The sequence below is a fragment of the Mesocricetus auratus genome, unplaced genomic scaffold, assembly GCF_017639785.1.
Source record: "Mesocricetus auratus isolate SY011 unplaced genomic scaffold, BCM_Maur_2.0 Super-Scaffold_100024, whole genome shotgun sequence".
In the NCBI taxonomy this organism is placed as follows: Eukaryota; Metazoa; Chordata; class Mammalia; order Rodentia; family Cricetidae; genus Mesocricetus; species Mesocricetus auratus.
The window spans coordinates 29,349,176-29,372,458 of NW_024429205.1; the positions used below are offsets into that span (position 1 = coordinate 29,349,176).

The window sequence follows — 23,283 nt, forward strand, 5'->3', positions numbered from 1 at the left end:
TATGCACTCAGAAAATGGACAGAGATAGACAGACATAATCCAAAAATGTGCTGAGTCCCTAGGAATCAAAAATTCCTTGTATGAACGACCAGATTCACGTGAGTCATTTTTAAACACACAGACCAGGGTTGTTTTTTTCTTGCATGAGCTTTAATATAAATACTGGATTAATCCACTATAAAACTGAGGAATTGCCCAAAGTGGCAAATTTTAAAATATAGAAGGTATATAAAAATAATAGTACCCCAAAAGGACACACACAGAACATGCACTAGAAGCAGCCCATGACTAGCAAATGAAATGAATTCTTAGATCAAGCAACAACCCTTCATCAAAGGCTCAGGGCAAAAGCAATTTAGTTCAAAGGGGTCTATATTAAAGCAACCTGTGAAAGAGAATGTTTGTATACTTTTGGTATCTGAAGGTAAAGTAACAAGGCTCACATTTCTATCAGTCAATACATGATCAGGGTCTTCCATTTGCAGTTACAAAACAAAACAAAACAAAAAAAAACTTATACAAACCTTAAGAGTTCATCCGCTATCTTAAGTACATAAAAATTTGTTTATATGCAATGAAGCTAATGTACCTCTATCTTCTGTATCCCTCTGAAGTTATGGTTTTAATTCTCCCTCAAACATATACAACCACACCACCACCCCACACACTTCCTTACTCTTACCTGAAGCATAGACTTTGGATGTGGTAGTTCCTCTCCTTGATATATTTTAATATATGCCTAAAAAGATAGAAGATTCACTGTATTGATATAAAATGCAATTATATACCATGTCCCCAAAGACATATTAAACATAATAGTTCACCACACCAAAATGAAGTTCTAGGACTTAGAACAAAGTTAATCTTGTTCTGATTTTCATCACATAGGAATGTTGCCAAGTAAAAACTCTACAGAAATATTTCTAAGTATAATTCCAACTTGTCTAAAGTTGTACCTCATATTTAAGAGTTTTGTATGTAAAATGTCATCCATACATAAATGTTAGAAAACACTTTAACCCATTATTTTAAATATTTTAACTCAAAGGAAAAAGAAATCCTAATCTGTAGTCAAAGCATAAGAAATAGACTCTGGGTTTAAAAAAACAGTTTCAAGAGAAAAGTGGGGAATGGGTTTAGGAGATAAGTTGTAGCAAGGGAACAGAGTATGGATTTAATCAACGACATTATACACAAGTATAAAATTCTCAAACAACAGAAGAGGAGGAAAAAAGTAAGGAGGACAAGTTTATGGCATTCCAACACGAATCTTCACCTCAACTTTCTACTGACTCAAACTTATTTTGTAATTAACAATGATTGCAAGTATCTACAGGTAAGCAAAATACATTAACTTCCCTAGCTGTATTTCCCACCCACCTATCTACAACTACTATTAATACAACCTTGTCTAATCAACTTGTCCTAACAGGAAAAAAATATACACAAGTAGCTTATTTGGACTCACAAACCAGTATAGACACTTTTAGCTACTCTTACTAATTCTCAGAGCTCTAAGCGAAGATTTTTGTGAGAATTTGAGATACAGAATCATGCAGTCACTTCCAGGTATCACTCAAAATGGCAGAGCTGTGTTACAATCTGAAGAATGGCTCCCCTCTCCACATCAGAGATGCAGAAAAGGAAAGATAGTTCTGAGAACAGAGTATCACCAAACGGAAAACACCATGTACTGTACCTTTAAAAAAAAGTTTACCTGTTTACCTCTGTATGTGCCATGTGCACACACATGTGAGTGTCTCTGTGCTCATGAGTCTGGTGTATACACACAGCTTATGCTAACACGCAAAGACCAGGAGTTACATGTTATCTTCTCATACCCCGACATTCCTCTGATTCATGGTTTTAGCTCATATTCTCTCAGTGAGCAGGTAACCAGCAAGCCCTATCCATCTTACTCTCTCCGCCCTCTCGAATGCCACAAACATGTGAGATAGATGCCTAGCTCGTTACATGGTGTCTAGGATGTGAACTCTGGAACTCATGATTATGGAAGTACTCTTAACAACTGAGCCATCTCTCTCCAGACTCTGCTATAACCTTAAGGTTGATGTAACAGATTCAAGGCAGAAAAATATATGGTTTTATTTTCTTGAAAGTAAATTTCTTGTACGTGAAGATGCTTTAAAAGTTAACTACATTTCTTTTTTAGACAGCCATTTAGCTTAGAGTTCACCTACCTTAAAATACTCTACAAGATCTCTACAAGTGACTTTAGATCCACTTATCTCTTTTTCAACCAGATTTTCAGGAGCAAGCAGTAATGGAACCAGATTTCGAAGCTCCCGTTTAAATTCTTCATCGATATCTGGTAGACATGAAATTAGCCAACATATTAGTCCAAAAACACAAACAAGTTCTCACTGATGGAATCATGAAATTTTGTTTATGAAGAGTACATAGCATCTATTACTTAAGTATTCTTTTTTCTAAAAAAAAGTTTCTCTCTCTCTCTCCTCTCTCCCTCTCCCTCTCTCTCGTCACACACTTGATTCAGCAGACCACAATTGAAATGCCCTCAGAATCCAGAAGCTTCAAGACATGAGTCCTCAGCAAGATCACATTATAAACTGGATTAATCAGTATGCTAAAGGGTGGCAACCCAAGGCAGGCTAGAACCAGCAGGAGAACACAGCAATCACATGGCTACCACTAAAATAGGAAATTTAAGGATGCATTTACAGGCAACTAAGGAATGCTGAGAGTAGGTGAACTAGTCGTCCCCCAGGAGGAGCAAACCATGTGGTTATCCCATACCAAATGGTCAGCCCTGAAAACACACATATGAGTTAACATTATACATGCATGCACACGCGCGCGCACACACACACACACACACACAATTAATGAAAAAGAGATGAATTTGAAATAGAGCAAGGAGGGAATATGGAGGGTTTGAAGGAGGAGAGGAAAGGGAGAAATGGTATAATCACATTGTAATCTCAGAAGTAAAACTAAAGTATAATACAGACTGCCAACGAGTAACAAATACTTTTAGCATGTATGGAAATACCCACCTTTCAGTCGTCCATCAAAACTAGGATTCGTCGCAACTTTAAGACCAGGATGTGGTAAAAGGAAGCAACCCAGGTTTGAGAAACAGTTGTGGATGTGCTTTCTGACATTCTGTAGTTCTTCATGCTGGTTTTGTTTTACCTAAAGAAGAATGTAGTAAGGAGATTTTCTTTTTTAATTTTAAAAAGGACACACACACACCTACACACACTCAGGCTACTCTAGAGGGAGATTTTGTTTGCTACTTCGAAAAGGCAATTTTCTTAGAGAAACTGATGTTCCAAAACATACAAACAATTATTTATAATATCTAATACTTGAATAACAAGTTGTGGTTATGACTTAGAAACTAATAATGAATTTGCTTTTCAAGTGCTTATGTCAAAATAAAACTAAACAAACTGAAACCAAAAGAGCAAAATATTAATTTGCCTAAAACGGAAAGATAGCACCTGAGCGAAGCTCTGGGTAGGGCTGGAGGGCTGTCTCAGGGTCAAAAGCACACCCTGCTATCACAGAGAGCCAGGCTGGCCCCACACTCCAGGGCTTCCAAAAGCACTGCGCTCACATCACATACAAACTTACAATCAATTTTAAAAAGAGCTCCAGTGCAGTCCAAGCAAACTTAGAATAAGAATTCAATGCTTTCTCTACATAATTATATATTATTTATGTCAGTCACTGGATCTTTGAGAAGAGACTGCTATGTATTTTAAGAACACTCCTTTTAAAACATTTTTATTACATTTTTTTATGTATGTATGTGCGTGCTAAGGCACATGCAGATGTCAACCTTCCAGAATGGTTCTCTCCTTCCACCATTAAAAGAAAGTTCTAAACTAAAAAAATTAAATAATTACTACCATGTCTAGATTTGGAGGTTCTTTTAGACAGGGTCTACTATGCAACTCTCGCTGGTCTGGAACCTTCTACATAAACCAAGTTGACCTAGAACTCATAAGTGATCCACCTGCCTCTCCCTCCTTAGAGCTGGGATTAGAAGTGTACACCACCACTCTCTGTCTGCATGCTTATATATTAATTAATCCATGCATTCTCCCAAATATTCTACTAGAAGGCCATTCTAACAAAATATGCACTGGTCATAATTAACACCTGGAAACTACCTAAATCTCCATCAATAGAATGAAGGGCAGTTGTTACCAGCATAATACTTTATAGTAACAAGAATGACCTAATAAACTATAGGTAACCATATAGTTTACTCTCAGGAACAAAATATTGAACAAACAAGACACAAAAGAACACATTCTGAGCCAGGCATGGTGGTGCAAACTTTTAATCCCAGTACTAGAGAGGCAGAGACAGGCCTCTGTGAGCCTTTTGTACTTCATATGAAGTATAAAGACAAGTCTGTTAAGAGTGATAGACAGAGATTTTAAGGAGGGGGTAAGCATATGGAATGGAGTGCTTGACACAAGTTACATATATGCTCATTTTACAAACTCATCAAGCTGCACAATTAGAGTATGAGCAATTTTGTGAATGGATGTATTGTTGTAATAACCTTAAGACTTTGAATTATATACGTCAGAGTTTAGTTAGTATGACTAATATGTTACGTGTTGCTTTCTTCTGTTTGAATGCAGCTGAGAAATGAAATACACCATACCACAGACAAAAACCTTCCAATAAAGGATCATAATAATAAAATATTTATCATTTTATTACACATAATAAAATAATTTTTATTTTATCATAGTAAGCACATAATAAAAGGACCTCTCTCCACTGTCTTCCAGAGTCTGGAAATACCTGAGTATTCTCACAGGAAAGTGCCTTTAGGGATAAAGGGTCATGACCTTGTTCATGAAGTCATTTTCCAGGAATGCTCTCATGAAACATATTGCATAGGAATGAGGATATCTGTATTCTTTGAAAAGGCCTAGATGGCTTAGCAGGTACACTGGTTGTCATGCAAGCCTGATGACCTCAGTATGATATCAAGAATCCATGTAAAGGTAGAGTGAGAGAAGCAATTATACAAAGTTGCCTTGGGCATGCTATGACAGGTACTCACCAAAGGCACACACAATAATAGTAATACTAATAATAAGTCTCTTTCAAATCATCAGTCTTTGAATATTTACAAGTAGGTAGTTCACTCGAGAGGAATAATTGTTCCTTAATTTTTATTTAAGAGTATCTTCTTTGGCAAATGGTCACCACTTACACAGCAACATGTGACTATGCTGGGACAATTCATTTATTCCCATGACAGTAACTGGTAGTATCAGGGCAGTCTAGGAAGTCCACCCCTTTGCCTGACCTGAGGCATATGCTTTCTTCCCCAGGAAATGGAGCTTACCTGTAATCTCTTTTCAAGGAATTGTTTTCCACCTTCCAAACCATACGAATGTTCATAAGGATAACTCCAATCTCGAATCAAAAACATTAATGTCTATATACAGAAAAAAAATACAAATCACTTCTTATAAAATTCTGTTTACTGAAAACTACCTTCCACAAATAACCTTTATAGTAAGTACCCCAGTGAGTAGAACACTGTCATTCTTGAGGTCCTAGGTCCAATCCACAGCACCAAAAATTTAAAAACAAAAATGGCTACAGTAACCAAATGATTAGTATACTCTTCATAGTTACAATCAATGGCCCACCTAAAGCAACTTCCCACCCATGTACCAACCAATCATCTCTACTTGAGAACCTCACTACACATCAAGACTCATGGGAGCAATAATACCCAAAGCCAAAAATGAATAGGTATGTCAGAGAGTCTGGATAATAATTTTAAATCAACCTGTATATCAGAACAACTACTTCTAGATGGTTAATTCTACACTGGCTATAGATTTGGTTTTAAAGAGACCATTTTCACAAATGTTTTATCCATACAAGGTTAATTTCTTGGCACTACCAACAATTGGATCCAGATAACTACTTGTACATGACTGTCCTCTGCGTTATAGTAAAGTATCTCTGGCCTCTACATTACATGCCAGCAGCATTAACCTCCCCTCAAAACTGTGACAATCAAAAATATCCCCAGACTCTTGCAAATGTCTCCTAGGTAGATAAATTATTCTAGATTAGAAAATTTTATATAATCCAAATATAGTATATTTAACCCATATATACAAAAGGAAGCCATGATCTGCCCAATAGTTTCATAAAAGTGACTTCCTAAAACAGAAGTGTCAGATAAAAATGAGGCAAAATTAATGTAAACTCACTAATAGTATAATCACTATTAAAGCCATCACACAGGAAGAACCCCACACACAATAATAATTCTCTTCCACTCACTGCAGTTAACAGTATGGATAGTAGCTTGCAAACTAGATGCTTCAAAAAAATAAACTACCCAAACTTTTCCATATGAAATGAAGAATAGCGGGGAGACTGACTTCAACTTGTAGTACATCACAAAAAAAAGGAAACCTATAAAAGTTTCTAATTGTTTATTACCAGGTGTAAAATAAATTTGACATACTGTCTTAAATTCTCTGCTGTCTTAAGTTCTGGAATTAAATAACATCCAATTAAGCATCCTCCACCAAGTATTGTAAGCTAATCTAATCTAGTCATTCCTTTTGTTTCCTATCCTGTTGGGCTTCAACTATTAGTAAGCTGATGATGATATGCCAATAGTTTCTTTCAACTCTGGTGTGAAATGAATTTGTAATGTCCTTGGGGCTTAAAGCGTCTCATGGTAGGGTTTTAAAGTGTTAAAACACTTACCTGAAATGGCTTCTGGTAGATCTCTTCCATTGCAAGTCTTCCATACTCTGTAAATAACTACCAAACCAAGTTATTTAAAACAATGCTACCAAAGAGCCTAAAAGAAGTCATTTATAACATTATCTATATCAGAGTAATAGATGTCAATAAAACTATCTGTATCAGACTAGTAGATGTCAGTCTTTATTCATATTTGAAAGTCAGGTGTTTTATTGGCTAATGAATCAAGTATATCAGAAATGTCCTCTAGTTAAGCAATCAACATACAAAACATTAAAAGCCATACAAAATTCAAAAAGATTATAGACTTCTAACTCTGAATTTACAACAAAGAAAGAATTAGGCTTTGATACTTTGGCATATATTCTCTAAAACATACTTGTAAGTGTTGAAGATCATCTTCTTGAATATTCTGGGATAAATTATATACCTGTTAAAATAAAATTTATTCTGTTTTTAATCAATGTTTTAATGAATAAAAAAATCCCTTCTAATTAGGAAGGTTATTTTAGACTCAGAGCAAATTAATCACTTAGCCACAGTTTTAGCCAGTGACATATGGAAAGCTCTTCTTAAAAGGAAGGGGAATTCATAAGCGTACACACACACTCAGGGCCTAAGTGTGGTAAGTACTTTCTTTTACTCTCTCTTGATCTCTTTAATGTTGTGTCATGGTCATTTTAAAAAGACAAGCTGATGCCAGCTGTGAAGATGCACTCCTGAAATTCCCACATTTGGGAGGTAGGGGCAGAAGAATCAGATGGAGTCAAAGGTCACCCTGAGCTACAAGTGAGTTGCGGGGGAAGGGAGTAGGAGAGTGGTGAAGGCTATTTTACTCCTTTCTAAGCTGGTGAATGTGAGGGCCAAATTTTCAGAAAAATATATTTCTTCTTGGTACAGAATATATATATTCATTCAGTAGGTTCTGGGTTTTTGGTTGTTTGGTTCTCTTTTAAATTTTTAAAAATGATTTCCCTACTTAGCCCAGACTGACCTTGAACTTTTACAATTCTCCTGCCTCTGCATCCCATGTGCTAAGATTTCAGAGTGTTGCAATTATTGGCATGCAACCTCACACACGAAATAGTCTCTTTACTTGATCTGATGAGCCTAAGAAACATGCCATTTTTACCAGGCCACAGAAACTAGCGAAGGGACAGTAGGTGGCACCATTGCCCCTTTTAGAGTTTTCTGGAGGCTTCCCAAGACAGAGCAGAACTAATAGTGGCTGCACTCTGTTCTCAGAAAGGACAAATTGGAGAGGGCTTGTTAGGTCCAGTCCTTTCATAACAGAGCTCAGTGTCAGTAAATGCAGTCGTACCAGAGAGAACAATTTGTTCTAACAACAAATAGGTGATAATCTAGGTAAACTTGATCGGTCAAGAGTAACACCAAAAGGGGATGCTTAGTCACCGGTTAATCCCAGCCAAATATCTAAAATATAAAAAGCTAGCAACATAACCAATTTATTCTTATTCATGTGGACCTAAACTTTAAGAACGCAAGTGTAGATCCTCTTCTGTGAGGGGTAGACTGTAAGAACAAAGACTGGCACTTGTTATCTTAGATCATTGGGTCTTAGTATATATACTGCCTTGTACTCAGTAAATCCTAAGAATCTGTTGAAAAAGTAAACAAGATCAATGTGTCATCTGTCTGCCAGCCCAAAAGAAAAAAATGTTTTCATCTCTTGCTATGTAGCCCAGGATGGCCTCTAACTAGCTCTTGTTATGTAGCTCACAAGCTCCTAACTCAGCTCTCCAAGTGCTAAGGTTACAGAAGTGTATGTACCACCATGCCTGGAAGCCACAATTTATTTAAGAAAGAAAACACTTCCAAGGTCTGTAGAAAGTAATACTGATGGCTGGGAATGAAGCTCAGTGGGAGAGCATTTGCTGGTAAACCAACACCACAAATGTAATCCCCATTACCATCCCCTTACAAAAGAATACATTTTTTTCTTATTATATGCATTATCTCATTTAGATCTCATCTCTTATAATACACAGCTACATATGAGATAGGATAAGTAAACTCCTTATTTATTTATTTATTTTTGGTTTTTCGAGACAGGGTTTCTCTGTATTGCTTTGGAGGTTGTCCTGGAACTCGCTCTGTAGACCAGGCTGGCCTCGAACTCACAGAGATCCACCTGCCTCTGCCTCCCGAGTGCTGGGATTAAAAAAATCTTTATTTATAATCAAGGAAATGTCCAAGTGGTGTAAGTTGTCCAAAACCAAATTTCCTGTCATCCAAAAGTTATATAAACAAAGGATAGCAACAAAGTTTAGGATAGAGAGCTCCTTCATTATAATTTAAGAGAGTCAAGCCCTAGCATAGAACCAAGGGAGATCCTTGGCTATAACAGGAACTAGGCTGAAAAGAACGTGTCTTTGCACACAGTTACCCAATCTTCTTCCCTCTCAGGTGCTTCAAGCTATGGAAAAGGAGGAAGGGAACTAAAGGAGACTGCCTATGTTTCAGACATTACTAGAAATCATCACATCTGACAGTATTGCCTATGAACTATCACTAATAAGGACAACCTTATATTCAGATATGCTTCCTTATATACTATCACCAGTAGGATTTGAGAAACCACACTTCAATCATTAATACTTGAGCCATGGAATTACCAACCACAAATGATCCCAAAAAAGAAAAGAATAAAAATGATGCATGTCAACTTAACACTCTAGATTAAACAAAGATAATCTAATTGAAAAGGAGAACTTGTACAGTTAAGAGTGTGAGTAACACACGGGGCAGTGTCCTTTTCTACACCAAACCAGTGCTATAAATTCCTAACTATCACTTGAATTTCTAACTTAAATATTAATTCTTGATGGACAGTGGTGGTGCACACCTTTGATCCCAGCACTTGGGAGACAGAGGCAGGCAGATCTCTGAGTTCAAGGCCAGCCTGGTCTACAAAGTGAGTTCCAGAACAGTCAGGGCTACACAAAGAAACCCTGTCTCAAAAAACCTAAAAAGCATTGATTCTTTTATTTTTATTTCCTTTAGTTCGAATAATTAAGAACTGTCAAAGATACCAAATAGAAAGCTAGGTTGCTATTTAATTATTTGGTGTTTTGTTTTGGTGTGTTCTGGTTTGGTTTCTGTTAAGGAATCACATGATTGCTTTGTTTGTTTGTTTTTTGAGACAGGGTTTCTCTGTGGCTTTGGAGGCTGTCTTGGAACTAGCTCTTGTAAACCAGGTTGTTTTCGGACTCACAGAGATCCGCCTGCCTGTGCCTCCCAAGTGCTGGGATTAAAGGCGTGTGACACCACCACCCAGACTGAAGATTTATTTTTGAATGTATGCATGTATACCAAATGCACACCAGGTACCCATGGAGGCCAAAAAAGAACTTTTCCATCAAAAAGAGAATGACACATGTTCAAACAGACAGAATCCCAGCACGAAGAGGGGCTAGGCAGGGAGTCCCACCTCTGGCTGAAGGGCTACTGACAGAAACAGCTACGGGAGAAGGGAGAGTCAGTTCTGACAGGTAAGCCAAGCTGCAGTGGGTGAACACATACCCAGAACAAACTGGATGCAATGGTTTGTAGATTTTTTTTAAATGAAGACACAGTAGGGAGGTGGGGAAGATCTGGGAAGAGTTGGGAGAAGGGAGTAAATTGATCAAAATGTACTGAAATTGTCGAAGAACTAATAGAAATTGGTTCTATGATAGTAAAAAATAAAACACAGGTGACTCACTTCACACTTTCTATGTGAAGTATCTAATTTACACCATGACGCAGAAAAGCACACAGAAACACAATAACTAATGAGAACAACTAGCTCTCTCTAACTTCTCATCTACTTTTCTTCAATCAAAAGAGTTTTGCAGATGTTGTGCATGGGTAGGATGGGATGAACTTATCAAACACACTCTCACCTGGACAGAGCTAGTCATAGTGCTCAGAGCAAACACTGTCGCACAGTCTTTAATGGTTGACTGGCTATCAAAGGCACCCTGGGTATCCATTAGCAGCACAGCCACCTAGGAATTTGTAAGTTTAAGATACTTAGTAAAATGATCACCAAAAGTGCCTAAAAAAATTATACATTAAATAATAAAGTTCAAAACAGCAATTAAATCAAGTATTTATATATTATACATTTCAATACACTAGTTATTAAAGTACCTGACATTAATAATTTTGTGTTGTTTTAAATTCTAATACAAGAAACTTGCTCAGGAGAAAGTATAGGAGAAAATAGGGAAGTGTAAGCAGAGTTTTACTTTTGTTCCATCAGGTCTGTCAATCACAAAGACTTCACTCCACACTTGTATGCCTGTTGTTTCTCTTTCACAGCCGCCTCGCCACGTAAACCCGGTCAATGGCTCGTTGTTTCCACCAATCCAACTTTGAGAACCCTGTTAAAAATCAAGGATAAGTAAGTGTAAAACAAACACAACAAAATTAGAACCTGCAACTGTTAAAGTCACCCATCCCGTATTTCACAGAGGAGGACATGTCCAGAGAGGTAAAACACCCGGTCTAGCATCACTCAGACAGTCCAGTCCTGGGCAGAGCGCTAGTCTCCTCCAGTCAGCCTTGTCAGACTGCCTAAGCTTCCACTCTGGACTTGCAGGTGAGTGGGAACACATACCCACCCACCCACCCACCCACACCCACACATACACTCTTCCCCTCTGGAGAAGCTCTTCTGTGTTTACAGATCATAAAAAAACAGGAACCAGCTCTTTTAGTATCTTGTTGTACAGAACAGTAAAACCAAGTTTCAGATAGCAGGGCTGTCAACACTGTAGCCCTCTCCTAGAAGAGTACATACAAAACACTTCACACTGCTGGGACTGCCCTTTAAAAATAACTAAGACTTACCAGTTACAAATCTGGTTTAGGGGGAGGAAGGAAGCCTTTTTATGAAAACAAGCAGGCATCAGAACCCAAATTATTCTCCCTATAAGATAGTGTGTTAAATGGGCATAACCATTTTTCTTTTATTTAAAATGTTTTTCCTACATACTATATTCTGATCATAGTTTCTCCTCTCCAATCTCCCAGCTCCTCTCCACCTCCCTGCCTATCTGACTCCATGCCTTCTTTCTCTCAGAATACAAACAGGCAAACACAAACTATCATTAAAAAAAAAAGAAAAGAAAAGAAAAAAGCAACAGGAAAAGCAGAAGAAAGACATTTTGTGTACAAGGAAAATAGAATTGAGTCTTCATCTACTAGATGTCTAAGTATCAGTGATGAAAGGGTGTGCCTTCCTGGCAACTGCTTTAAAACTGTGCAGGAAATACACATACAAAGGAAATACATAAAACACCACAACCAATGTCTACAGGTCACTTGGGTTCATAATATTATTATCTTTATTTTGAGGTATGTTTGAGAATTTCTGTAATAAAATCTCTGGGGGGTTGGAAATTTAGCTTAATAGAAGAACCTTGCCTGAGGCCCTGGGTGTGATCTTCATCACCAGTGTGAGTGGGAGGTTTGGTGGGTATAGTATAGTGGGATAAGGGAGGTGTGGGGGTGTGGGTGTGGGTGTATGATACCTTTTAACTCAAGTTGCAAGCACACAACTACTATAATTATAAAGTATGGAACTGGTACAGACCAATGACAGAGCACATGCCTATATACACAAGGCCTTACCTGCGTTCAATGTCCTCTACCCTAAATAAATATTATAAACAGTGAGTATACCACAATGTAATATGTTGAGAATGTTAAATACGTGATGTAAATGACCAACTCTGCTTACATTTTAAAGTCTACATATCCTTTACTTAAGGCATCTAAAGAAAATCTTTGTTTCAGAAACCTGTTTCAGAATCTGTTTTTATTCAATACGATATCTGTTTCTATGTCTCTTTCCTATATAAGAATGTAAGTTCATGAAAACTAAAGTTCTGCTTCATTCTGCCTGGCTTATAAGAAAATGCTAACAATTGTTCTAGTCCTAGAAATAAGAACAAAGACAGTTAAAAAATAATTTTAAAAGATGACAAAAATTGGCTGGGCAGTAGTGGCACATGCCTTTAACCCTGACACTTGGGAGGCAGAGGAGGTTGGAAAGAACAAACAGGCGAATCAACACTGGCTTCCAGAGCCTACAAGACGAGGAAAACACCCCAGAGTTTCTGAGCTGCAAACCAGAAAGAAGATGGCAACTGCTACAGACAATGTGATCACTTAAAAACACAGTGTATTTTATGCTATGGATACTGCTTTAAAAAAAAAAAAAAAAAGCACCCCAAGGGCTGCTAGAATGGAAAGGGGAAAGAGCCCCCTTTGGATTTGACTTCCATCTTGCAATGAACTTTGAGTTTCAGCCTCATTTGTAAAAGCCAAAGTCTTTACAAACCCTTACAAGAAAAAAGGCCAAACTCAAAATTATGACTTTTCCTTGAACAAAAAACTGAGTTCACAGCCAGGCGGTGGTGGCGCATGCCTTTATTCCAGCACTCGGGAGGCGGATCTCTGTGAGTTCGAGGTCAGGCTGGACCGATAGCCTCCAAAACAATACAGAGAAACCCTGTCTCGTAAAAACAAAAAACAAAAAAACAAACAAACAAACAAAAAAAACTGAGTTCACAAGCAAAATACCACCCCAAAACCTGAGAGGCCAAGAGCTACCCACAGCGGAGCTCCCCACGGGAACAGAACTACACTAAATTACCAAGTCTAGAGGCAGACTCCATCAAGGTACAGTTGGAAGGAAAAAGAAAACATTTTTAAATTCACTAGAGGGAAAATGATTGTTTTCAATTACATACACCAGAACAGTCATTGTGACAGAGACCTGACTTTATGGGCAAACTAACCTAGCAGAGATTTATGTGGAACTGGGAGCACAATCAGCCACTTTCAGCCCCCTCTGTCCTGTCCTCTAGGGTAAGGAGCAGAAGCGGGAGTAAGAAGTGAGGGACAGCAGCACTTAGGAGAGTGGAACAGGAGGGTCAATGGACACTCAAGACTAGGCTGGGGTATATAGCAAAACCCTATCTCAAAAACATTAAAATAAATGAGAAACAAATTAATGAAGGTCATAGCCGGTCATCATCATTTCAAAAGGCACCAAAAACAGCCTTTGACAAACGCCTACATCCGTTCATGATAAGAGCCTCAAAGAACCTAGAAATAGAAAGAAAAACCCCTGTATAATAAAGCCCACATAAAACAAACCTGTAGCTAATATCATACTAAATTAGGAAAAACATAAAAGCATTTCTTCTAAAATCAAAATTGGACAAACGTCCCCTACCTCCTTTCTTATTCAATACAGCCCTTGACCAGTAAGCTTAATCTGTAAGAGAAAGGGACCCAGATGGAAAGGAAGAAGTCAAGTCATTCCCACTTGCTGACAGCATGCTTTAGTACATGAAAGACCCTGAAGACTAACAGGAACTCTTAGTACTGATACCTTCAGTAGAGCAGCCTGATGCAAACCAACATAAGCAGCTTTTCATACAATGACAATGCTGAGAAGCAAAGCCTCAATAGATCTAACTAAAGTAGTAAAACCTCTACGACAAAAACTTTTAAACACTGAAGAAACTGAAGATGACATTAGGAAACAGAAAGATCCTGCTCAGAGATTAGCATAAGACATCGAGATTCAATATCATCATCAGATTCAATATAGTAATCATAAAAATTCTAATAGGAAAGAATACCAAGGACTAGGATTGTGTGAAATTAAAAAGCTTCTAAACCACAGAGGTGAAATGAAAAAAAAAAAAAAAAACAAAAACACTCTTCAAACAAAAAATAGAGTTTTAAGGAAACCCAAGACAATGGAAGAGAGCCGAGAAAATTAAAGCATATATAGTCCACAGCTAGAGAGCATTAGACAGCTGTCTCCTTCTAGCTAGATTAACAAAAACTTCACACTAAAACCCAAAATCTCTGAAATTTCACACCAGGCTTTTAGATATCCAAAATTAAAATACTACATGACACAGGTCCCATAATTTTTTTATGTTACCCAAAAAGGCAATAAATACATTCTGAAGTCTAAAGACAAATGAATACTTCAAATGCTACAATGAAAGAATATTTTCCAGCAAGTCATGATTTTCAATCAAGCCCCACTGAAAATACTTTCCTAAGGGCATCAAACTTATGACATCAAACAATGTTCTGTAAGCTTCTCTATTTCATCCATTCCTAACTTCTATAACTTCAAGCAATACAACATAACAAAGCATATGGGAGGCTGGAAAATTAATTCCAATTCCAAAATCAAAATCTCAGAGACAGAAGGGAAGAAAATAGCCCTGAGGCCACTAACATCAGCATCTAATCTCCTTAGTTTGTATTTGGGGGAGAGGAAAGAAACTAACACTAAGATACCCTACATCATTTTCAAAGAAGATGAGTTCTACAAGCAGCGGACTAAAAATTAAGGTCAATGCAAATCAAATCTCCATCAACAGATTAACAAGTAAGCAAAATGCACTTTACTCATGTTGTGAAACATGCAATGCTGCATGTGTATATATGCTTATCCACAGCATGACTTCCTTCACTGGAGTTCAGAAACCAGGAAGGAACAGAACTTTAGGATGGTGGTCGTGAAGGTGTACATTCATGTACAAAGTTTCATCAAGCTGCACACTGTAGATTTATGTATCTTTCGGCTTTTAAATCATACTTATATTTTAAGGAATACATATTTATCTGAAATATCAATAGAAAAAATTAAAATTCTACACAACACGAGAGTGTATATATATATTTTTGAAAGGGGGGGAAGTTAGCCATTTCCCATTACCACCACCAATTCTGTCTCTGGTTGCATGATTTAATTCTTCTATAACTCACTACACATTAAAGTGATAGTTGTGTCTCGTTTACCTACATTCCCTAGGAAAAGCATGACTCACCACTAAAATCAGTATGTTATCAACAAATAAAAAGTCAGACACTGCCTAGTGCAATCAATCTCTGATTAACAAAAGAAGGTGAATTCTATCAATCATTCCAGTATATATGAAACCTTCCAGCTTACAGCTAAGAGAGCTAGTTCAACTTAGAAGCTAGCCACTGAGAATGTAACCTTTCTCAGGCCATTCTGTGACTACAGACCCTCCTACAGTAAAGGGAGAGCTCATTCCTGTGGTTATGAACACATAATATAGAGAGCTGTCTCTCCCTCTGGACAGTCACTGATTAACCAATGACACAGATATGTTACGTGGTGTGAAAGTTTTTATTTCTAGACAAGAAATCTAAGTCTCCTCCCCCTCACTCCACTTACTATCTCTGACCTATTTAGAATTAAAGGTATTTGAAGTTCACAGCTCAGAGGTACACTATAAAAAAGTTAATTTAAGGAATTAGAGAACCTCAAAATACAGAAGATCTTTATTGCCTTGAAATGAACAAAAACAAAACAAAACAGGACTGTGGCACTATTCATATATGTCAGTACTTCTGAAATAAGCCTTAAGTGGAAAACTTTAAAATATAACAGCTTTTTTAATTGGCTAGACACATAAAATACTGTTCACTAATATGAACTCCAACCTTCTTTTTGATACTAAGGTACATTTAAGAGATTCCTATGAAAAGAGTTTACTGCAGTGCTTACAGGGAAAACTGGTGAGAGTGTTTAGCTTCTCTCTTATTCAAGACAGATGAACCATAACAGTGAGCAGTCAGACAGGTGTTTAGATAATTGCAAAACTTAGCTAGGTGCTATTTCTGGTGTCTTCATGTATCTTCTGAATGTAGCTTTTCCCTGCAAAGCAACTCTATCCTAGTGTCCTATTCCAAAATTTCCCAAAACCTTCTTCTTGCTTCCTGTCCAATTCTCCTTCCCTCTGCTCAACTTTTAGCTATTAGAAAAGCATTCTGATTAAAGTGAACCATTCCATCCAGTTTTCTTCAGGGAAAAAAGTCAAAGGCAGGGAAGAAAAAAACAAAAACTCTCACGCTGTCTAAAAGTGAGCATGTGTAGAGGAGGGAAACGCACCCATTAAAACATGTCTACTAAAAACATTTTTGGTAGAAGCTAGTGATATGTCATTTTTAAAAAAGCACCTTTCCTGAGAGTGACCTAGCTAGAAACAAACAACTAAAAAGCACTATTAATAGAAACACCTGAACCATCAGGTAGGGAAGATTACATAGGAGCCCCAGAAGCACAGGAAGGCCTCTTACAGAAAGATCAGCACAATACGGCCTCATTCAAGAAACAGCATGACATACTCTTAAAAACAAACAAACAAAAACTATAGTATTGTAGTATATTTGACTTAAAGGAAGAGATGGGGCTCAGACAACATGGAAGCCACTCTGAAGAACTGAATTGTATCACTACAAGTAACAATTTGAGGAATACAGATATACTTGTACAAAGGTCTCTAATCATCTACTGCACTTACTATACGTGGCCGAAAAGGAAAATATGTAAAAAAAAAATTAAATAACAAAGGTTGGGGGTATACAATACCTCAGTGATCTTTCAGTATATACTCAGATATTTCGGACATAGCTAGAAATTAAAAATATAATTTTAGCCTTTGTCTTTTTTTCTTTTAAGTTGGTTGGCAATTTTACGTATTTGTTAGGGTCAATTTAAAAGACACTATTCACCTTATTATACATATATCTAAGCATAAAGTCCAGGAGAAATGATTTCCCTTTACGAAAGGCTCCTGCCACAGAGACCACGACTATGTTAAGATCCCGTATGTGCTCCTGTAGTAGTATCTGCTCCAAGGCCTCTTCATCAAGCTCAAAGTTATGGTCATCTTCGTGAGCAAGAACAATCTGCACTGGGCATGGCTTCTTCATAACCTCATCTGAGTTTACTAGGTCATCATCTTCAAAATCCTCACCTAGAATTTAAAAAGAAAGAAACACATTACTTTAATCCCTATACCAACTTTTCCTTAAGAATCTCACCTACAACAAAATTTGAAATACTCTCTCTGTAGAACTTTGAGAAAGACATTCACGCTTCTTTGAATTTTCCAATCCTTCTATAACAGGGCAAACACTATCAGTCAGATTTTCCATTTCTAGAAGCATGTACTAGGTCCTCTATCTCCGTTGAACTGACTGATCCACTAACTGTGAGCAACAGCTGTTCTCCAGCACCTCAGCACTCTGCAAACACCTCTCAGTGCTTTAGGAATGAACGCTGCAGCTAGGCACAGACATGGGCAAAAATCAGCTTCACCTCATACTTTAGAGCTCAACTCTCCTTGTATCCATTGCCTAGAAAATTACTCCACAGCACAAAGATTAAAGCAGATAAACTGTAGTGATTTTCATTCTGGAATTTGAAAAGTTAGGGCTCTAGGGAGTGTCCAAATATGGCCCAATAAAGCTAACAAGTCCCAAATTTTCCAAGTACGGCTTACATAAGCTCCCTTACCAAAGCAAGATACACAGGATTGTTTTAGTGGAGAAAAACAAGCCTCTGAGATGCCAGGTGCCATTGTCCACTGGGCTTTTTCTCAAACACCACAGCCACAACTATAAGAATATGTAGCTTCTATGAACAACTGGACTGTTCCTTTGTTCACTAACACACACCATGATAAAATAACTACAGAAACCAAAGATTAGCTCTCTGTTCTTTAAAATACTAAAAGTATCCAATAACTCTTTATATGTATCTTTTTTCAGTTTCTTTACCAACCTGATGCCATGTAGCAATTAGATTAACACTGGGACCTTATCAACGTTCCTACATCAAAATTGTAAGCCACACTCCCTTGAGCCTGTCCACTAAGTGTCAATTTCCACTCTAAGGAGACTTCTGATACCCACTGTGCCTCTCCATTCTCTCATGAGAAGGGCCCGTCTACATAGTAGAACATATTAGTCAACAACCGAACAACACATTTTCCACATAAGCACCATCCACAGACCGGCACTTCTATCTATATTAAGGACTTCTTAACAGAAGGAAACATGTAGCTTATCTGATTTGCCACCCCTGCCATATGGAAAGGCACCTTTAATACTGTAGAGCCAAATCAACATATTTTCAAAATGTGCTTTGAGTAGTGATAATGCACTACAGAGTGCAAGTGAGTCTGCAGAACTTTTGCAAGTAAAAGCAATCCACATTTAATTAAAGAGGGCATTATCATTTCCTTTTTCAATAACATTTGGCTACAGCACATTAGGATACTTCAATTCACAAAAGTTAGCTTTGCCGGACAGGTACAGATAGCTAAAAATTCCAAGAAATCATTAGGAAAAACCAGATAAGTGCTAAAACAGTATGCAAACTGTGTGATTAAGTTTCCAAGCTTAATTAGAGATTAACCCCAGGAAAGAATGTAAAATGTCCTCCATATTGACATGAGGCTTCCCTGTGCCTCTTCTCATCTGTAATGGCAACCACATGTCTCCCTCATAAAGTTGTCATCAGCATTAAGTGAGTTTAAGTACTGTGGTACACAGTAAGCACTGTGGGTGTTTGCTTCTAAGGTAAAAGTGGTTTAAAATACTCCAACAGGAACTTTTACACTTTGAAATGCCAAAGCGCTATTGTGAATTTCACTCAACCAGTGGCTACACACTAATACCACCACATACTTGTTGCTAAGGCACAAATCTGGGTCCATTCTTCACATATATCCTTTCCCCTTGGCCTTTAATCAAACCTGGTCCTCTCACCATCTTTTATCTCATGTATATCCTATTTATATCATACTGGTCTACATCAGAAACACACTTGCTCCCCTCCCCAAAACTAAATACATCTCATTAAACTCTGTCTGACAAACTGTCCTGATGCCCATCTCTCTATTGCCATTTGATGCAGCTCTCCCCGCTGTAAACCAGGCCAGTCTTCCGTCAGTCTTCACACTGGTAAGGTCTCCTCTGCACGGAGTATCATACGCTCTTCCCCATGTTAACCCCTAACCAATTCATAGTCCCCAAGTTTCAACTTAAATGTCATTTTCCAAGAATAAAAAAAAATCCCAAGGCCCCTAATTAAATTTAATGTTCCTATACTGTTAGTTTTGATATATCTTTTGAATATTTACATATATGTATCCCCTCCTAAACAACTAAAATACTGATAAAACTCTCACTGTACTTTACCAAAGAATACTTAAAACAATAAAAAAGAAAAATCTTAGTTTCCTTGTCACTTGTCACAGACACCAGAGTGCTAAGATGAAGCCCCCCCCCAATCCTGCAACACTCCTGCCCATCCCCAAAGGCCCAGCCATCTGGTCCTGGTGTGTCCCTTCAGCAAACAGACCTGCTTCCCACCTTAGAATCTCACCCTGTGCAGAAGCTCCCTTTGTATAGAATGCTGACCTTAGAAATTTACACATCATCACAAGTCCTCCTTCTGGGTTAACAACAGTTATCTCCTCTGTGTGGACTTTCTGAACCACTCACTCACTCAAAGTTACAGACTCCTCCCAGCCACTTTGAAACAGGCTTTTCACCCCATCCATAGTCCTTTTCTAAAGTAACATTTGCATGTGTACCTCCTGTGAATGCATGTATCACCACTCATCCTACTGACTAGCTATCTCCTAACACCTAGGAGAGTACCTGACTCCAGATGCAATGCCAGGGAGGTGGCTCAGTGAGTAAAAGCCCTGGGTGCACAAGCCTGACAGCCTCAGTTCAACCCCAGGAGCCCACAGAAGCAAGCACTAGTCAACTTCCCCAAAGTTCTTCTGACTCCCACATGCAAGCCAAGACAACTGTGAGAGCTCATGCTAGCTCACTCTCATTCTCCAACACTCAGTAAACATTATACTTACTAAAACTTAGATACAGTAAGAGGCATCCTATGCCTCCATACGTGTTTCATAAATAAGTGACAACCAGCTTAGAAGAAAGCACACTTACTCAGAAATTACAATAAAAATTATTACAGGTCTACCAGTAAGACATTCTACTGCAAACAATCACAAAATATTTACCTGTACAAGTATTTTAGCAAAATTTATAAATAAACTTTTATTCATTTGCTGTAATATTTGTTTACTTTATCTGCATTTGGTCCAACTTTAGGGGAAAAACATCATACTGAGGAGTGTGTAAATTACATCATCACGATCCAGTCTTATTCAATTTAGTATCACTCTAAGATTTCTAAATGAAAATTAAACCTTATGTATAAAACAGATATTATCATTCTTCTATGCCAAAATGCTGGGAGTAGGAGATATTTCAGTCCACAAGTATTCTCCATGATCCCTCAGGCCTAAGTCAGTTCTCCAAACCCAGTTCCCAAGTGGCATTTTCATCAAAGCCAAAACTAAAAAACCTGCCTACTGATGACACCTGCTTCTCAAATCTCTCTCCACAGCTAAACACTAAATACATGTAATGGTCTATTCACCACAAGACCTGTCCCGGCTGGAAAAGACATTTCAGTCACTAAAGCTGAAGAGTTCTACTGCCAGAGCCTCTGCAAAAATGCAATGAGTGGTGCCGTGTGCTTGCTGCAACCACAGCACTGGAGAGGTGTTGATTGGCAGATTCCTGAGGCGCACTCAACAGCCAACCTTGCTTAATGGGCAAGCCCCAGGCCAGTGAGAACCCCCCCCAAAAGGTAGATGACATCTGAGACTGATTCCTAGCACAAGTGTGTGCAGCACGTACATACGTACACACACACACATACACACACACCACCTGTCTTATTTAATTTTTAAGAAATGGCTGCCAGAGATTCAGAGCAAGGAAAGGAATAGGCAGAGCAGAGGAGTGTTTTAGGTCATGAAATGATATCATTGTGAATACACTCATTACATATTTACAAATTAATTAACTTTAAAAACAGAATGTACAGCTCTGAGAGTGGATTCTAATGTGAAGTATCCATTCTGGATAACACATCAGTGAAAGTTAATGTAATAAATGAACTACTCTAAAACAGGATGTTGGTAATAAGGAGGGGACATTTAGAAACTGTACTTTCTACTCAGTTTTGCTTGAACTTAAAATCGCTCTAAGAAATAAAATCTACCTATCTTTTTCTCTTAAGTCTACCAAATACATCTATTCACCATGTATTAGTTAAGAGATGACCTATCGCCAGGCGTTGGTGGCGCACGCCTTTAATCTCAGCACTCGGGAGGCAGAGGCAGGCGGATCTCTGTGAGTTCGAGGCCGGCCTGGACCCACAGCCTCCGAAACAATACAGAGAAACCCTGTCTCGAAAAACCAAAAAGAGATGACCTATCTCTATCACCAAACTATAAGTATAATTATAAGGCAATAAAAAAAAGCTCCCAAGTTGTACTACATTAAAATGCTTCTAATGTTAGCTGTATTATACCAACCCAAACCTAAATTACAGAAAGAGAACAGAGTACTCTTTTCAGAGACAATGGAAGTATCTTTTAAATCATTCAAATTTCAAACAGGAAGCTAAAACAACTTTTAAAAAGTAAGGCTGACTAAGTAAGTCTGCTTAGTTCATTGAAAACATTGGTTATCTGACAAAATAAAGTACTTTGAAGTCTGGTCTTTAGACCTTAACATTTACATTCCATGTCCAAATCAGGATATCTCATAAGTATTCAAGAGCTCGTTCTATTGTTTTTTTCTTTTTTTAATCTTTCGAGACAGGGTTTCTCTGTAGCTTTGGAGGCTGTCCTGGAACTCACTATTGTAGACCAGGCTGGTTTTGAACTCCAGAAATCCGCCCACCTCTGCCTCCGGAGTGCTAGGACTAAAGGCGTGTGTCACCCCCACCTGGCTCCATTGCATGTTTCTTAAAGCCTTCAAGATTATACCTTGGTACACCTATTTCTAGGAAAGTGCTATAAAGGAATAAATAAACAAAGGTGTTAACAATCATGTACAAGTTTGTTTTCCAGTGTTATTTCTAGTAGTGCAAAATTAATACTGAGTGTCTCAAAACTGGAAAATGGGCCAACTTCTAGCCATAACTGACATATTAGGCAGCCTAAAATACAAATGCACTATTAAAAATTAAAAATGGTTTTTAAGATTTGTTATCTTTGTGTGTGTGTGTGTGTGTGTGTGTGTGTGTGTGTGTTAGTAGTGTGTGAGTATGTGCATGTCAGTGCAAGTGCCTGCAGAGGCCAGAGGTGTTGGATCTCCTGGAGCTGAGTTATCTGTTGTTGTGTCCCAGCCTCAACAGGGTCTCTGGGTTGTCAGCTGATAGCCACAGGTGCATCCTGTTTTCTAGTCTTGGCTTACTGCCCCGGCCTTGCCCCACTGACATCAACATCTAGCACAAGGAAAACACTATCTCTTCCACGTGGGTTTTTTTCCACTGTGCTGTAAGCCTGTATATAAGGCTGCTCCCTCTCTACAATGAGAGGCAGAGACCTATTAGCACTTGCAAGAAAGACACATAGGTGTGGCACATACATACAAGCACTCTCCTGGCAATAAAGGCGGCAGACACGTTCTCTTAGCACCAACGGTTGGACATCTTGTCTTTCATTTCCCGATACCTCGGACTTGTTCGTGACACAGACGCCACAATCTGTACTTCTGGGACACATGAAGTGGTGCAGGGAACTGAACTCAGATCCTCTGCAAGAACAGAGGATTAGC

The 23,283-nt window shown here is 38.1% G+C and overlaps 1 protein-coding gene across 5 annotated transcripts in view; it reads right to left on the reverse strand.

Moving 5' to 3' along the window:
• Nucleotides 1-23,283, reverse strand: part of Atl2 (atlastin GTPase 2) — a 43,476-nt gene that overhangs the window by 6,054 nt on the left and 14,139 nt on the right. For 4 of the 5 annotated variants that reach the window (XM_040730718.1, XM_005073611.4, XM_021229292.2 and 1 more), the window contains exons 2-10: nucleotides 17,350-17,594; nucleotides 11,013-11,147; nucleotides 10,665-10,769; nucleotides 7,139-7,189; nucleotides 6,760-6,816; nucleotides 5,366-5,458; nucleotides 3,039-3,177; nucleotides 2,202-2,329; nucleotides 683-739 (exon numbers count right to left, since the gene is read on the reverse strand). In XM_040730718.1, the coding sequence (XP_040586652.1) occupies nucleotides 683-739; nucleotides 2,202-2,329; nucleotides 3,039-3,177; nucleotides 5,366-5,458; nucleotides 6,760-6,816; nucleotides 7,139-7,189; nucleotides 10,665-10,769; nucleotides 11,013-11,147; nucleotides 17,350-17,594 (1,010 nt within the window). The remainder of the gene's footprint in view (nucleotides 1-682; nucleotides 740-2,201; nucleotides 2,330-3,038; nucleotides 3,178-5,365; nucleotides 5,459-6,759; nucleotides 6,817-7,138; nucleotides 7,190-10,664; nucleotides 10,770-11,012; nucleotides 11,148-17,349; nucleotides 17,595-23,283) is intronic. The other variant, XM_040730719.1, reaches the window with a different exon arrangement.